Source organism: Notolepis coatsorum, assembly GCF_963971535.1.
Source record: "Notolepis coatsorum genome assembly, chromosome: 2".
Classification (NCBI taxonomy): Eukaryota; Metazoa; Chordata; class Actinopteri; order Aulopiformes; family Paralepididae; genus Notolepis; species Notolepis coatsorum.
Genome location: NC_140166.1, coordinates 47,973,555 through 47,990,445, shown reverse-complemented (window position 1 = coordinate 47,990,445; position 16,891 = coordinate 47,973,555). Strand labels below are relative to the sequence as shown.

At 42.6% G+C, this 16,891-nt stretch overlaps 1 protein-coding gene across 4 annotated transcripts; it reads left to right on the top strand.

Annotated features, from left to right (window-relative positions):
* Window positions 1-14,347, top strand: LOC311248200 (cytotoxic granule associated RNA binding protein TIA1-like). 4 transcript variants are annotated; one of them, XM_084337976.1, is made up of 12 exons: window positions 1-255; window positions 1,026-1,122; window positions 2,666-2,764; window positions 3,045-3,099; window positions 3,200-3,287; window positions 3,398-3,473; window positions 3,870-3,987; window positions 4,424-4,519; window positions 5,405-5,489; window positions 11,307-11,448; window positions 12,134-12,288; window positions 13,764-14,347. In XM_084337976.1, the coding sequence occupies exons 1-12, from the start codon at window positions 224-226 to the stop codon at window positions 13,900-13,902; spliced, it is 1,182 nt and encodes a 393-aa protein (XP_084194102.1). In that variant the 5' UTR covers window positions 1-223; the 3' UTR covers window positions 13,903-14,347. The 4 variants fall into 4 exon arrangements, with proteins under 4 accessions (XP_084194102.1, XP_084194103.1, XP_084194101.1 ...); XM_084337977.1 differs by having other exon boundaries at window positions 3,870-3,978; window positions 13,764-14,346; XM_084337975.1 differs by lacking the exon at window positions 13,764-14,347 and having other exon boundaries at window positions 3,870-3,978; window positions 12,134-13,008.
* Window positions 14,348-16,891: the final 2,544 nt, after the last annotated feature.

The window sequence follows — 16,891 nt, the reverse complement described above, 5'->3', positions numbered from 1 at the left end:
CCCCATTGTTTGCATCAGACTGAGGCTGCCGCTGCTGCTGCTGTCTGCCGAACTGTTTTGTAGTGGAGTCAGTGTGGATCTGGACATTTAATTGAATATTATATATATATACCGCGTAAATTTCGCAGGCCAAATAAGTTTCATCGATTTTTTTTTCTCCTCATGTCAACGGATTATTAATAAAAGATTCTCAGGACTTTCGACCCCCTGAAGAAGAAGCAGCATGATGATGGACGACGAGCAGCCGAAAACCTTGTGAGTAACACAGCGGCGGCGAGGACTATGTCCTGGAGAGCAAGGCTTCTGTTTCCATGTTGTGTTGAAGCGAGCTGTTTGTTGAGTTCAAACACAAGCCGTACACGATAAGCAGGCGTGTTGTTTCTCTCAGATAACGACCGTTTAGAACGTAAGTAACGTGTTGTGTTTGTGTAAGTAAATAATAGTCAGACCTAATGCGCTCCTCTGTGTCCGACAATGAAACTGAAGTGCGGGGGCTAACACACGTTAGCTCGACTGCAAAGCGGGCATCGCTGTTAATAACGTTACTCTATATGAAAATGTGCTTTTATTGGTGTATAATCTCCTAAATGTTTTACTAAGCCACACAAAACACTGCCTTCAGTCAATAATGTAACTATTGCGGGGGGGGGACTTGGTATTATTTTATTAGCTCGCTAGCTAGCTAGCATGCCACCACCACCAGGCCCATGCTCTGTACTCCTCCAGCGGCGGGTCCAGCTCCAGGATGCTGCTGCTGACAGACGAGCCACGTCAACGCTGCTCCTCACACTGAAGGAGCGATAAGCTGGGTCACATCGCACTTTAATGACCCAATCTAACTTGGTCTTGGGCCTTCAAGTTGTGCCCTTGGATCCGTGTGATTTAATTGTTCTTGTTTTTAAGTTGCGACTACTGTGTTGTGTAGCTAGCTGGGGGTTAACTAGCCTTTGTTTGCATGCTGCTAACGTTACTTCCTGTTTGATCCTCCCTCCCTTCTCTCTCTCTCTCTCCCCCCCCTGCTGCAGGTATGTGGGGAACCTGTCCAGGGACGTCACCGAGCCACTCATCCTGCAGGTCTTCACACAGATCGGTCCCTGCAAGAGTTGTAAAATGATAGTTGATGTGAGTATTTTCATCAGACCACCCACGGTTTAGGACAGATGTATATTTCTGTCGGCACTGCAGTGTCATCTATTCTATAGGGGCCTGTCTCGGATGTATTGTGCCCTACTAGCCCCCTTTTCGTGACTGTGATGCACGCCAACACAGGGTTTTGGACGAGGGAATCCACACAGTCCCTTGCTCCTCCATAGGGAAATTCCATAATTACTTACTCTGAAGAACTGGTCCTCCGCGAAAAACGCTTGTTGTACGAGTATCGAAGGTAAAGAGACGCAGAAATGCAATGGTTTGAAAGCTCTGCGTTGCTAATAAACATTTTAAATAATTTGTATAAACTGGTCAACTCCACACCGCTCAACACAGCTTTATTTTCGGCATCAGGCAGCTAACGCCGTTTTGAGCAGTGTTGACCAGTTTATAAAAATTATTTAAAATGTTTATTAGCAACGCAGAGCTTTCAAACATTGCGTTTCTTTCTGAAACCCTTGTGCAACTGTGAGTACCTTTGAAATTTCTCTGCGCTACTTGTACAACAAGCGTTTCGCGGAGGACCAGTTCTTCAGAGTTAATTATGGGATTTTCCTATGGAGGAGCAAGGGACTGTGGATTCACTCGTCCAAACCCTGTTGGCGTGCATCACAGTCACGAAAGGGGCTAATTGTGCCCTGATATTAGCCGTTCACAAACATATTTCTGTAATGGTTGTCATTAGGTACTAGTAGTAGGCACTTTGTGCTCGGCATCTGTCCTCCGACATTCTCTGCCTGTGAACCCTCCGCTCACCAGCACCATATGCCCTTGTGTGTTAAATACCACTGTCTTATCCATTCTGCCACCTGAAAATGAATGATCGGGTGGTGAAGTAAGATAAGATGATCCTTTATGGGCCCTTGGGGAAATTGGTCAAAGCAGCATGGGGGGAGCGGGGATACAGGGTTTCACAGTCCAATAATATACTAGTGGGGGGTATTTAACTTAGGAGTGAGGTTACACCAAGGGGCTACCATTGCAAGGTTTCAACCTCGCCACATTAGCACACATTCCACCAATAATGCATTGATAATACTGATGCTAAATATATTTTCTCTTTTTAAATATTCACATGCTTGTTGGGCCATTGAGGAAAAAGAACAATGTTGTACAAGATCTCATATCATATGTTTGGTTTAGAATTCTATTTGCGCCTGGAGAGATGTACAATGGTTTGACGAGCATCGATACAATTTAGTGGGCAAATAGTCCCTGGTTGTTGTCATAGCTACCTGAGAGCCAAATATGAGGAATACATGACAAAAAGCATTTCACACAAATTCCACACAAACCATAGGCACATTTATTGAATGTTGTTCATTTCCCACTCTAATTAGCACATTAGAATCAATGCACGTGTAAAGTGACTGAATTGACATATCTCAAACTCCACCCTCTTTTCTTCATCCTCTAATCACAACTGTTGCTTTCAGTTGCGATTTGAAGAATTGATAAAAGGGGGGCCGGGTTTAGCAATGGACCTAACTGTGAGTGGTTGTTATCCTTTTGACAGACGGCCGGTAATGATCCGTACTGCTTTGTGGAGTTCTATGAACACAGGCACGCTGCTGCCTCGCTGGCAGCCATGAACGGACGTAAAATAATGGGTAAGGTAAGCTATCGTATCTACAGGGTGAGTGGGGATGGGTAACATAATGGGTAAGGTAAGCTATCATATCTACAGGGTGAGTGGGGATGGGTAACATAATGGGTAAGGTAAGCTATCGTATCTACAGGGTGATTGTGGATGGGTAACATAATGACTGGTGACTAATGTCTTTGGTGCCATAGACCAACTCGAGGCAGATTAGTGTTGGTACCGTGTAGGTGCTCAGAGTTAATAATGTAAACATACCCCACCTGGCCTGTCCTTTCTCTGCCCCTCTCTGCAGGAGGTCAAAGTGAATTGGGCCACGACGCCAACCAGCCAGAAAAAAGACACAAGCAGTAAGTCAAAGCCACCGCCAAGAGCTCTGCCGTCGATGGGAATATTTTTTGTTCATGTCACGTGTGTGAGAAACTTACACGGACGATCCTTTTCCTACAGATCATTTCCATGTTTTTGTCGGAGACCTTAGCCCAGAAATCACCACAGAAGATGTCAAAGCTGCCTTCGGCCCATTTGGGAGGATATCGTAAGTACTGCCATAAGATATTTGTAAATGCTAACATCATTAATTGATTATCCTTCAAACTCTATAGTGATCTTTTTGTGTTGCATGTTTTTGTACGTTTGTGCATGCAGGGATGCTCGTGTTGTGAAAGACATGGCTACAGGAAAGTCTAAAGGCTACGGTTTTGTTTCTTTCTTCAACAAATGGGTAAGTGGTTAAAAAAGCACCTCTGTCTACTGTTTTTATTATTCAGGTGGAAAACAAATCAACACTTATCTTGTCGGTATATTTTTCTTTTGCATTATTAGGAGATCTACCCACTACACTTTGTTAAATCTCTGTGTGTGCGCATGCATATGCCGTTATTGATATTGACCTTGACCCATCTCAAGCCCTGACCCATTTTCTCGACCCTCCAGTCACAACCGTTGCTTCCCTCGGACAAACTTTGTTGCAATTGGCAGAGTGTGATCGGAGCAACAGTTGTGATTGGAGGATGGAGCAAAATTGGTGGGGTTTGAGAGGGCAATTCAAGCGCTTACAAAACTATTGCCCGAAATTGTATGCTGTGGTGCGATGAGTCACTGTTTGCTGTGTTTTCAGGATGCAGAGAATGCCATTCAGCAGATGGGGGGTCAGTGGTTGGGGGGCAGGCAGATCAGAACTAACTGGGCCACAAGAAAGCCCCCCGCCCCGAAGACTACCTACGAAAGTGCGTCATGTAATGACTGTTTGTTCACTTTTCAATGTAGTTAGTTAGGCTAAAGTTAGGGATGCACCGATCCACCTGAATCTACCGATACCTTCATTAATAACTAATAATTTATACTATTTAATAAACAAACTAAAAATTATTATCTGTATGGATTTATGAGTCTGAGTAATAAACACAAAGCACTTCTTATTAAAAGAGCAAAACAATGCATTACATTTAAATGTATTCCAAAGATTAGTACAACATTAAAAAAAAAAAATTGTCGCACTCTGGAGCCCTGCTATGGAATCTGGATCGGGTATGTGGATTGGTGAAGTCAGGCCAATATCCGATATGTGAATTATGTCATATTGGAACCCAATTCCGATCTTTGATTGAATCTGTCCCATCTCTTGCTCAAATTCCTGCATTCACTGTTATGTCTCTTCTCTTATTCTCTCAGCTAACTCCAAGCACCTGTCCTTTGATGAAGTGGTGAACCAGTCCAGCCCCAGTAACTGCACTGTGTACTGTGGTGGGGTGAGCTCGGGACTGACGGGTCAGTATCATCAACGAAATATAACTAAGGTTATCTATCCTATAACCCTAGTTATATGAGTAGATAGCGAGCGCTCTGCTCTATGGGAAATCCCCCTTATGTCCCAAAGAGCAGAGCCGGAGCTATCTACGAAATATAACTAATGAAAACAAAGCTCCAGACCTCCCAAAATAAACTTGTGAGACTCCTGCACAACATTCAGGACTCATCTAACACCAGCTCACTTTAGCAGTCTGGGATGGCTCAGGGTTGAGGAACGGGTACACCAGCTTAAAATGCTTCTGGTTTTTAAGGTACTCAAAGAAACGGTCCCCAAGTATCTAATAAATTATTTTAATAAAGTAAGTGATGTCCACAAACACGCCACAAGAGGGAGCCCCATGGACCTGGTCCCTCCGAATGTCAGGACATGCATGGGGAAAAACGCATTATTTTACTCTGCTACGGTAATGTGGAATGCCCTGCCAACATCCCTTAAAATCTTGAACTCTCCTCGGATTTAAATCCGCCCTAAAATCAGCAACTAAAATTGCTCTTAATTTGTTTTTAATCTCTTTTATCATGAGTTGCTTTGAAGTGTTTGTGGTTTTTAATTTATTTTAACATTAGTTGACTTTATGAGTTTTCAGGTTAGGTGTTTTTGTACTTTCATTTAGGGTGTCCTGTCTGTGTACATGTTCTTTCGTGTTTTCGTGCCTTTTTATGTAAATGGACCACAATGGATACAAGCCAATGGCTTTATTGTGTCCTATCCATTTGACCAGCGCTTGACATTGTTGTTATTACGGTTGTGTCAATAAAGTATTCAATCAGTCCACCCACATGGAGAAAAACAGGATATCTGATGTTCCCTCTCTCTCTCTACCTGCCCATCTTGTTTCCCAGAACAACTGATGAGACAGACCTTCTCCCCATTCGGACAAATCATGGAAATCCGAGTGTTCCCAGACAAAGGCTACTCGTTTGTGAGGTATGTCATGAGTGTCTCCCTGATTCATAACTTCCCTTGTCGACTTTGGTCTCTTGTTATGCGACATACTGCTGTACTATGTATTGCTTGTGACCAGCGGCATAAAACCATTAGAGATGTTATACTTAACCTCTTAACCCTAGCCATATTTTCAGAAAATTAGCCTAAAAATACATACCTAAGTAAATAGAAGATTCCTCCACTTCTACAAGGTCCATTTGCATGTTCTTGGTATCTAGGGACATCTATGGATCTCAGGGAATGTATTCAGTGTCAGAAATTGTCTGTTACTAGGCTTGAGTAAATTGTAATGAACCAAAGGAGAATATCAAATTCTTTTTTCATCTTTGATCATGAATAACACCATGCTAACATTGACCAGACATGAATAATTCAGCACCTTCTTGAGATCAAGTGTACAAAAAATCTAAGCAAATTAATTAAAGGGCAGATGATTTACAGGTTTTTTTGTAGATGCAGTACTGAATTCTGCCCTCCGGACATATGCAATTTGAAAAATGTATATTCTAATTGTAAAAATAAAACGGCCCCGGCCGTCTCCCTCTCGACTTTCCGCGTGTGTCTGAACGCGCTGCATTATGGACAGGAGAGACTTGATGGCTATATCATGGGATATCACTGCCCTTTACGTGCACCTTACGTTCACACTAATAAAACAAATTGTCTATTGGCTCAGCAGCCTGGCATTCGTGTGACTTCATGTCCAGAATCGACCAGGAAATAGCTAATGGTTGTTGTGGTCGTCGAAGATAATAATCACAAGATGCATTCAGTGCTGGATCTAACTAAATTGATTTATGGAAAGTTCAAGACCGGACCACAACGCTTCTGGAAGGGTTAATGAATGACATGCCACGGCTCTTCCAATTCGTATGGCGATGGTCTACCGGCAGCTGAACCAGTTAGCGTTAAGTCAGCTACGTTACATCTATCATTTTGTGTGCTAAATGCTAACGCTAGCGTTTTGAGAGTTATAGTGTCCCGAATTTAAGTACCCTAACTTTTCAGTTTTTTTTATAGCACTTTATTGTAAATCATCCCCCAGGGCAAAATGTCTTTGTTTAGTCACATTTCTAGGAATTGTGTACCTTGATTTTATTTAAACAAAACATGAAACAAGTATATAGGCTACTGTAGTCTTACTGAACAGATATTAAATAATGAATTGACAGAAGCATAATACGGATCCCCAATGTTTTGATTACCGGTACTATTTCATGTTTCATGTCAAGGAAAATATATTGTTTGATGTTTAGCACTCCTCTTTCGGAGATGCGCTGCTGTATATAAATGTCCGTTCTATATACCGTGAACTTTCATTAATTTGATCTTGCTCCTCTTGTGGACATAATGCGCAACAATAGATATTCGAATGGTTGGACTATGTTTTTTTAGAAGGAATATTATGAATATTGTAATTGGAATGTAATTTCTGGCCAAATTTGACAGCCCTACTGTCCAGTGAACTTGACTTTCAGTAACTCGTCACACGATCATTGAGTGCTTCCTGCTCAGACAGTGGCCTGCTGCGTCATGCATAATGAACGGATCTTTGATCCAGTTGTCCAAATTGTCTGTGTTCTCTCTCCGAAATTGTTCAATGAGCCCTTCTAGTGGTTACAGATGATGGTCTTCAAATAATATTTTGCAACATTCTGTTCCTACAAAAAGCCATCAAGCAGAGTAAATACCCCAAAATCTCAACTGATTATCCTGGAGTGCCACTAACGGAGTTTCTTAATTCAACTCATTATCAGCACATTTCTCGGCCAATGGGTTGTTTTTGTCTGCAAGGAAAATCTGCTCTTCTTCTCTGAGTTAAAAAAGGCGATTTAATACTCTGCCTCGAGATAGCCACCTCACTTCAGTGTGTTATAGCAGCTGGTTATGCATAGAGCCCATTTCATCGTGGCCAACCAGCACAGCTTCTGACAACAAACCTATCCATTGCGAGTCCAGGTTACACACAAGACCAGACCCACCCCCCCCCTCCCACGATTGTACATGCGCAGGATGTAGTGAGATATGTATTGGCATACTGTGTGTCGGCCTCCGTTGATGAAGGGGCAAGACATGGCAAATGCACACAGCTGCCCCACTGTCACCTACCCACTGTCAGTTTTCCACTACTCAAAATGTATGTAATTCCATACTAATTTAAAACCTTACAAAACAAATATATATATATATATGCAAAACTTAAAAAGAAATATGTAAAACATGAAGAGAAGAAAATAACATGTAATGAACCAAAGGAGAATATAAATGATTACTTTTTCATATATATATTTTTTATATCTTTGACCAATAACACCATGCTGACGATGACCAAAAGCTAAAAGATGCCACAAAGTATAGTACATATCTAAGAAAATTAACAATGGGCAGATCATTTACAGGTTTTTTTGTAGATACATTACTGAATTTTGCCATCCAGACACATGCAATATGAATGTAGAATATAAAATGCCAGGCCTATTTATGACTATAGGGTCAAGTGAGGCATTATTTGAAAGGCCTCGGTCTCCTCTTGTCGGATGGCATTGTTAAATCTCGATTTAGTACCACCAGGCGCCCGATAGAGGGCAGCAAAGACTGAATGAAATCTACTGTAAGTACAGTTACTTTTGTATAATGGCGATAGCTGTGTAAAAAAATCACCGGATTGAGACACGTATTTTTCCTAGACATTCACAGAAAGGTAAAGAAACAATATATGTTTTATGGCAATAAAGTTGAGGTTTGTTCGACCTGTGAGATATAAACATTCACGTCAATATTTGTAAACAAAAAATGGTTGGCCTTCCTTTGTCTGCGGCTGGTGTGAGCTGGGTAGTGTAGTTCTATGAAATTTAGACTTACATCAAAATCCCTGGGTCTCTTTCTTAGGACTACAACGATTTCATGAAAGCTTCCTGTCTGTGTCTAAATCATCCGATTTCGGATGCAATGTGCAGAAATTCTATCGGCTCATATTTCACTAAACACTTAAATCATTGCTGTAACTGAGGGGTACAATTCCCTGACTCTATTGAATAAGTATGGTATCATTAAACCACTACTGAGTTATGTACATTACTACTGGCCATACAGTACACATGTATATGAGATGAACACCCCCACAATAACACGGCTTAACAAGAAAAGTACTGTTTGTAATATTTATTAGAAGAGCATCAATATTATCTTACATTATTGAGAATTAGAGTTGCGCTTGTAAGGCGAAGAATGTGCATGAATAGGTCAAGAGCGTAAGTCCATGAGCATATTACGAAGGGGATAATTAATACCACCTGTAGCATAAGAATTATATAAGGTACACTCGTAGGTCAGCTGGAGATACTAGGGGGGTTCCCTCCGGTTGTAAGCCAGCAGGGGAGAGGATTTGTCGGTAGCAAAAGTCTGGATCAACGAGGAATAAAGAGACTCCAGGTACAGGAGACGGTGCAATAATCCCTTGATCCGTAGACAAAGCAACAGCTATTCTCCGGTATGCACTGCAGCATGGATGAAAGCTAGCCAGCCTCAGAGTCCTAGAGGCGGGCTCGACGGGGCTCCTCACAGGGTAGATCCCACACGGTAGTGGGGTAGACGATTCTCTGCTCCAGCAGCCACAGGACCAAAGCAATATAATCCAGCCGAAAAGGGCTCTGTAGTCGTCGGTGTAGGTTATCCAGTGTACATATCCACACGGTTCTCGTCTAGGGTTCCTCAGATGGCGGCACAAGGTTAGGCCGCCCAGCCTGGATAAGCACACTAGCTCGGTACGATGAAACGTTGGTAATGCTGGTCACTGTAGAACGGTAGCCGCACGATACACTATACATAATAGACTATTACTTAATAATAGAATAGGTCGAACTCGACGATACAGCGTTAAACTCTGACACTTCAGCTATCAATTCGCACGCGGTCTCAAGGCTCTATTTCGGGGCAAAACAGGCCCACTTCACAGCACGTTGTATCGTGGTGAAGGCTTCAACTTGTTACTAAGATTACTGCTGTATCCACCTGCGCCGTATTTATACATAAGGTGAATAATCTAGTACCAGCCTTATTTCTGTCTCGTATTACTCCGCAAACCTGGGCATGTTGAGACATGTCTTAGCGGTGACTTTGAACTAGACATTGGGGGTATGGCCGTGGCACCTAGGGGGGTCGCTGTCCAATAGGAGAACGAATACTATGGTCTGGCCTGTACTAGGTAAAGGGATATTCCGTGTATATGTACAAAGAATATACAAGGGATATCAGGCGATATACAAATACTATACAATATATCTCAGGTAATAAATATATATATTCGGTTTAATCTGACCCTTTGTAACAATTGCTAAACAAACGTAGTGCTGTCAATATCAGCGTCACTCGCATCACGTCAACCTGTTGCAAAATATCATAGTGCACACGCACACTCCCACGCGTATTCCGATCCGTGCAATAATATATATATATATTCTTATTTGAAACAAGTTACCAATGCATTGTCCCGTGGGATTATGCCCCACGCGGCAACATTTATTAGTCTCCCTCTCCTTCTCTCTGTCTCTCTGTCTGCCAGTGCAGACTGTGGGTGACTGTCACGCAAAGCGCTTTTGTGAGTATGGGCAGAGCCCAGCCCAAAACAGCTTGAAATCTTGAAGTGGAAAAATGCTGCTTTAGAGTACTTGATTAGAAAATACAAAACAATGAATTTCTTTGATGTGTTCCATAGACTCTCAGGAATTGTGTAACATTGCCCAAATAGTGAAAGGAATAGAAAAACATGGGACCTTTAACACATTCCCTGCCATAACTTATATCCATCAATATAGCCAGTCTGCCACCACTGTAAGCCTATGGAGATGTTCACCTTCTTTGCAGGGCTATAACGTTTTAAATTGTATTGCTAAATTGACATTACTATGGCCCATTCAACATCGATTATCTATTTATCGTTCAGGATGTAGGAACGTTATACTTTGTCATTCATACAAAAATACCGTCTAGAATATAAGTATGTTTTTATTGTTTTCTGCAGTAATTCCTAGAACGTGAGTTATAGGCCTAAACGCATATATAGATTATCGATTGCCGGTTATTCCCTAGACACGCTATATTAAAAATTTCAACTGTATATGATCGTATATGTTATGCGTCATCATGCGTGGAGGAAAGGGGGGGGTGGTCGTTTATAATTCCGTGATCGTCAGTAAATGCTTTATGTAGTATGGGTGATATATTGATCAGATGGTTTGCAGTGAAATGAATAAACAATTGGGCTGAAAATAACATTAGCGTCCGACGTCGATCGCCTCGGTCCATTTCCGGTTTGTATGTCGCAATAAACGGCGAAATCATATAGATTATTAAGTTTATAAAGTGATCGATATGTACTATAGTGTCTGTCGGGAGCCTTACAACAATGTCTGACTGCCGGATGAATTTAATCGACGCACACCTCCCACTTCCTGTTGTTCGAGTGTAACTCGCCCGACCATCCACCAGGCGGCGGTATTAAGCCGTCGTTGTATTGAGCCGTAGGGTCCAGCTGCAGCGTCGGAGGTGTATATATGAATTATGAATGCCATGGCGAAAAAATTAAGTATTGATCTCAATATCGCTGTACAGCGTGGTCTGGCGGTCAAAGCATGGCGGGCAATAACGTGTTACAACGTGGATGGCGGTGGATGTGTTAAGAGGATAATGTAAACATTAATATTTTGAATGATGCACCAAACCACTGCCTCCTTTCGTAAGCTTACATTTCCCATTTTGGAGTTCTAACCAAGTCTTCCTCCTCCCGTGTCTTTCCAGGTTTAATTCCCACGAATCGGCGGCCCACGCCATCGTGTCCGTCAACGGCACCTCACTAGAGGGCCACATAGTCAAGTGCTACTGGGGCAAGGAGACGCCAGACATGATGGGTAACCCCATGCAGCAGATGCCCATTCCCCAGGTAAGCTGCTTCTACCACAAACCCTGCCCTATTTTCTTTATCCCCTGCTTCTACCACAAACCCTGCCCTCTTTTCTTAATCCTCTGCTTCTACCACAAACCCTGCCCTCTTTTCTTAATCCTCTGCTTCTACCACAAACCCTGCCCTCTTTTCTTAATCCTCTGCTTCTACCACAAACCCTGCCCTCTTTTCTTAATCCTCTGCTTCTACCACAAACCCTGCCCTCTTTTCTTTATCCTCTGCTTCTACCACAAACCCTGCCCTCTTTTCTTAATCCTCCTTTGTCGTCGTCCCCCCCCCATGTCAATTGAAAATGTGTGATGTGGCTAAAAGTTCTGGGTAAATGGGTTTTGGAAATGTCAAGGAGCCAGTCGTCGGGCGTTTACTTTTCAAGCTTAACTGCTTGTAGATCTAGTTACCCTGTGAAGTGACGATACCCACAGAACAACACATTTCTTCACTATGGTTGTAGCATCTAACCTAAATGGGATAGATTTAAATAGTCTATGAACAAAACAAAAAAACAACATTTGAATAGCAACTCTTGACAAATATTTGGTCAAGGAAATCACACCATGACATGGAAAAGTCAGAATATGATGTCAGTGAAAATACCTAGGGTCCCTGGCTGGATCCATGTTGTGTATTGGGGTGAAGTGACCCATGCCGTGTCGTCCTCTTGCAGCAGAACAAAATGGGCTTCCCTGCGGCGGCCCAGCCCTACGGCCAGTGGGGTCAATGGTACGGCAATGGCCCTCAGATCGGCCAGTATGTCCCCAACGGCTGGCAGGTTCCCACATACGGTGTATACGGCCAGGCCTGGAACCAGCAGGGCTTCAAGTAAGTAGCACGGTGTGCGCACAGGGCTCCCCTTCCACCTCCACCTCCTCTCCTCCAGCACCAGCCAGGCCCCCCCCCCCCCACACATCATCGGCGGCTCCACAGGGACCGGGGGAAGGGAGCTCTGGCCAGGGGAGGGAGCCATCACCTCCGCCGACCCTCACCCCAGCTCTACCCATCCCTCCCTCTCCATGTCCAGCTTGTGAAGATTGAGACAAAAGCACACCAAAATATAATACACAGGAACTGTAAATTTTTTATTTTTTTCCATTTTTTTTTTTCACTGCATTTCAAGATGTCATTCTGGCCCCCCCCCGTTCTGGTAAAGCACATCCCAGAGATCGTGTGGTTTGTTGAGACACCGGTATAGTTGGCTTTATGTTGAGGGAACACCGCTGCCCCAGGAGCTTGAAGTGACCAGAATAATAACGTTGTGTAAAGGCTTCTCCACCATCTGTGTACAAACCATGTTGCTTTTTTCCATCCACAATTATTTTTATTTTTTTGAAAATTGATACTTTTTACATTGATAACCGGAATTGAGATCGTAATGTCATGTGTATGAATGAATGTGTGTTTTTTTTGGAAGGCCATGTGAAATATCATTTGTTAGGTTGCTTAAATTTTGTTTTGTTTTTTTTGTTTTATCATTTGATTTTCAACAGCATTATTTGTGCAATGACCTTTTGTATGTCTTATTAAACTAAAGGACAAACTTTATTGTTGACAATCTAAAATTCCTAGTGAAAACGGCTTTAGAACTTGAAGGTTGTGTACAAAGGTCTTAACGAAATGTAATATGAAGCACAGATAGTACATTTGTCCAGTGGGATGATGTGTAATGTCTTCTAAGAATAACGAGGCTTGACCTTTGTTTGGACTTGAAATCTGTAGATAAAACCTTTTTGTATAAGCTGTCCAACTCCAGCTGTTCCTTTTTTTTGTAGGATCTTCTTGCATACAATTACGGTAAACCTCAACTATTACATCATGTGATTATTCGATCACACTTTTATTTCTTTAATAAATTATGGCCAAAAACAACTAGAAAAGTGTGTGGTAACTTAGCGTGATGAGCTGCTGTTCAGGGTTCCCCAGCAGCTGCGAGGGTGGTAGAAGGGGTTAAAAAGAAGCTTGCTCTAGTCTTTATGCTCTTTGTCTGCTTGCGCTCCACTGAAACCACATTTTCCCTTTTGAATCTCTCCTCTCTCCTCTCTCTCCTCTCTCTCTCCCAGCCTGTTTACCAGCTGCATTAGTATCACTTCCCGGGCCTTGCCTTCTAATGCTCTCTTGATATCTTTGTTTGTCTTCTTGTTCCCAACCAAGTCTGTCCACAATCCTTGTAGCCTAATTGATTCCTCCTCCTCCCTCCCCTGGCTCCTATCGCCCTCCTCTCTTCTAACCTGCTGGCGTTTTGTCTCTCTTTCTCTCTTCCCCCCATTCTCTCTCTCTCCCTTTCCCTTCTCGGTTTGCAGTCACTTACCGGCCAGTGCCGGCTGGACAGGTGTGAGCGCCCTCAGTAACGGTGGGGTTATGGAGTCTACGCAGGGATTGAATGGGAGTATGCTAGCCAACCAGCCCGGCATGGGAGCCGCGGGATACCCTACACACTGATAGGGGCGGGGAGGGGGGCGGTTTGTCAACCCAGTCGGCCTCTTATTGGACTGCAAGGTGCCCACCCCCCCACCGCGACACGTAGAACACGGCCTCTTGTGACGAGACTTGAGACTCTTTCTGGGACATGGCGTCTGACTGGGAGGATGACGTCTAAAGCAGATGTAAATGGGGATTTAATGGGTTGGTTGTGGTAAAGGGGGGGAGCCAGTGGGGAGCGATTGACCCACACAGGTATTAATACCCTTTGAGGTAATCCCTGACTGGACGTAACCAGGGCTATTACCATTTTAAGTTAACTGTAAATTAATATAAAACTGTAAAGGAGTTTTTTTCTTTTTTTGAATTTGCGCTTTTTTTCTTTTTTTACATTGACTCAAAAAAATTGCCACCATTTTCACATCTGTTCCTCTTTGGGATGGTCAATGGGGTTGTCATTTTTAAAGATGGGGGGGGGGGGGGGAAACCTTTTCAGTCTGAAGAATCGTGTACTAAGCTATAAACCCTAGTTCTTGTTTGAGGGATGGAGATGGGTTTTATATTTTCCTCATTTTATTTTGGATTAAACCAATTGCAGGGATTAATGCCACTGCTTTTTCTCTTCGAGGGCAGATAAATATTGCACACTTTTTCTCTTGTATTTGACTAAATTTGAGTTTTCTTTAAAAAAAATGTGCATTCCATTCCTCCATATCGTTTGGGACGGCCTCAAATTTTGCTCCACTTGTAAATAACCATACACTCATTTGGAACAATGTAAGTACATGCTACTGTTAACTGTGGGAGCTTGCTTTTATTTTTATTTTTTATTTTTTTTTTATATTGCTCGAACAGTTAACTTCAACATTGTAAGTAGCAGAGCAGCACTATCAAATGTGACACTGGCACGGTGCAACACACACATACACACAATGCTTCCATGGAGGGATGAGAGAGCATTGCCATGCAGTGCAAAACAAATATTTAATTCATTATTTTGAAAGTGAACATTAAATGACATTTCTGATGTTTTTTTTACCAATTGAAATGCCAGTATTTTTATGACAAACCTGAATGGATCCCAACTTTACACTGTTGCCCTTTTTTGACAGAAATGGGGAGGCCTACAGTATAATCGACCTATCTCAAATTCCACCCTCTTTTCTTGATCCTCACAACAGTTGAGGCCGGAGGATCGAGAGAAGGAGGCGGCGTTTGAGATGGGTTCATTGTTGCCTTACAGAACTGGTTTCTTTTAACTGACACAATACTATCTTTTTGGATTAGGCAGTGCATGCCTACGAACATTTTCAGACCCTTTGTTTAGAAAGGTGTTATCCCTGAGGTTTGTTGATGACTCTGCTACTGTAATCAATGTTTTCTTGCTTTGTCCAATTAAAATGCTTATGCGCATAAACCACCCTCTGGTTTTTTTGGGGGTTGGAAGTCTATGGAGCCTATTTACCTAAAGGGACTCTCTAAAACCCAGGACTCTAACTGTCTGTAGTGTGGTAGTGAAAGGTTAACCATGGGGTAGTGAAAGTGTTAAGTATTCACCTTTAGGTAAAGACATTCACTTATTTAGAATTGAAGTTATTCTTAACTTGTCAAAAAACTATTAGTGAAACTAAATGTCTCAGACGACATTTATATATAATATATTCCCAATTAACTGTCTTATCTACATATAGGAATTCTGCCTATATCAATAATTGGTTATATATATACATCATAACAGTCCTTAATCTTTCCACTTAATTGAAATGGCTTGTAAACGGCATAGGGGACAGGGACATAAATAGGCCTACCCTACTGCCCACTCCTCAGTTCATTCAGATTTTCTTTGGCTCCAGAGATTTATTTTCTTTTTGCTGATGCTATCGGGGTGCGCCAGGATATACAGTATAGGAATTCATAGAATAATAATAACTTGGTTTTATATAGCGCCTTTCATAAAACCCAAGGTTGATAGGGTGAAAAACAATAACAAACATTGTGGACAGATGCAACATTCAATGTACGAAGTTAGGGGTCAAAGGCCATGTTGAAGAGGTGAGTTTTGAGGAGTTATTTTTTTAAGGAGTCCAGAGTTGGGCTGTTGCGCAGTTCTGCGGGGAGGGAGTTCCAGAGGGTGGGAGCTGCCATGCTGAAAGCTCTGTCCACAGTCTGGTTCGGGTAATGGAGAGCTGACCAGTGTCCGAGGATCGCAGGGACCGTGACCGAGTGTGGGGGTGGAGGTCAGTGAGGTACTGAGGTGCCAGAGCATGGAGGGACTTGTAAGTGATGGGTTATTTGTTGGGGGCCCAGTGGAGGTGGATGAGGTTGGGGGTGAGAAACCTGGCAGCTGAGTTTTGAACATACTGGAGCCTGTCCAGGGTTTTGCTTGGAACCCCGGACAGGACCCCGTTGCACTAGTCCAGGCGGTTCATGGGTGAGGGTCTCAGCTGTGGGGTTGGAGAGTGATGGTCAGAGTATGGAGATGTTTCTGAGGTGATAGAAGGAAAGGGTGGAGTCCAGGATGACGCCCAGGTTGCGGACCTTTGGGCAGGGGCAGATGGACCTCCAACCATCCGGAGCAGGGCCTTGGGTGCCACAACCATGAGCTCAGTTTTATAGAGACACAAGGCAAGACGGAGATGTATTTGAATAATCTGAAGCACTACAGATACTAATAATCTAAAGCACTACAGACGCTAATAATCTAAAGCACTACAGATGCTAATAATCTAAAGCACTACAGATACTAATAATCTAAACTAAAGCACTACAGACGCTAATAATCTAAAGCACTACAGATGCTAATAATCTAAAGCACTACAGACTAATAATCTAAAGCACTACAGACGCTAATAATCTAAAGCACTACAGACTAATAATCTAAAGCACTACAGACTAATAATCTAAAGCACTACAGACTAATAATCTAAAGCACTACAGATGCTAATAATCTAAAGCACTACAGATACTAATCTAAAGCACTACAGACGCTAATAATATAAAGCACTACAGA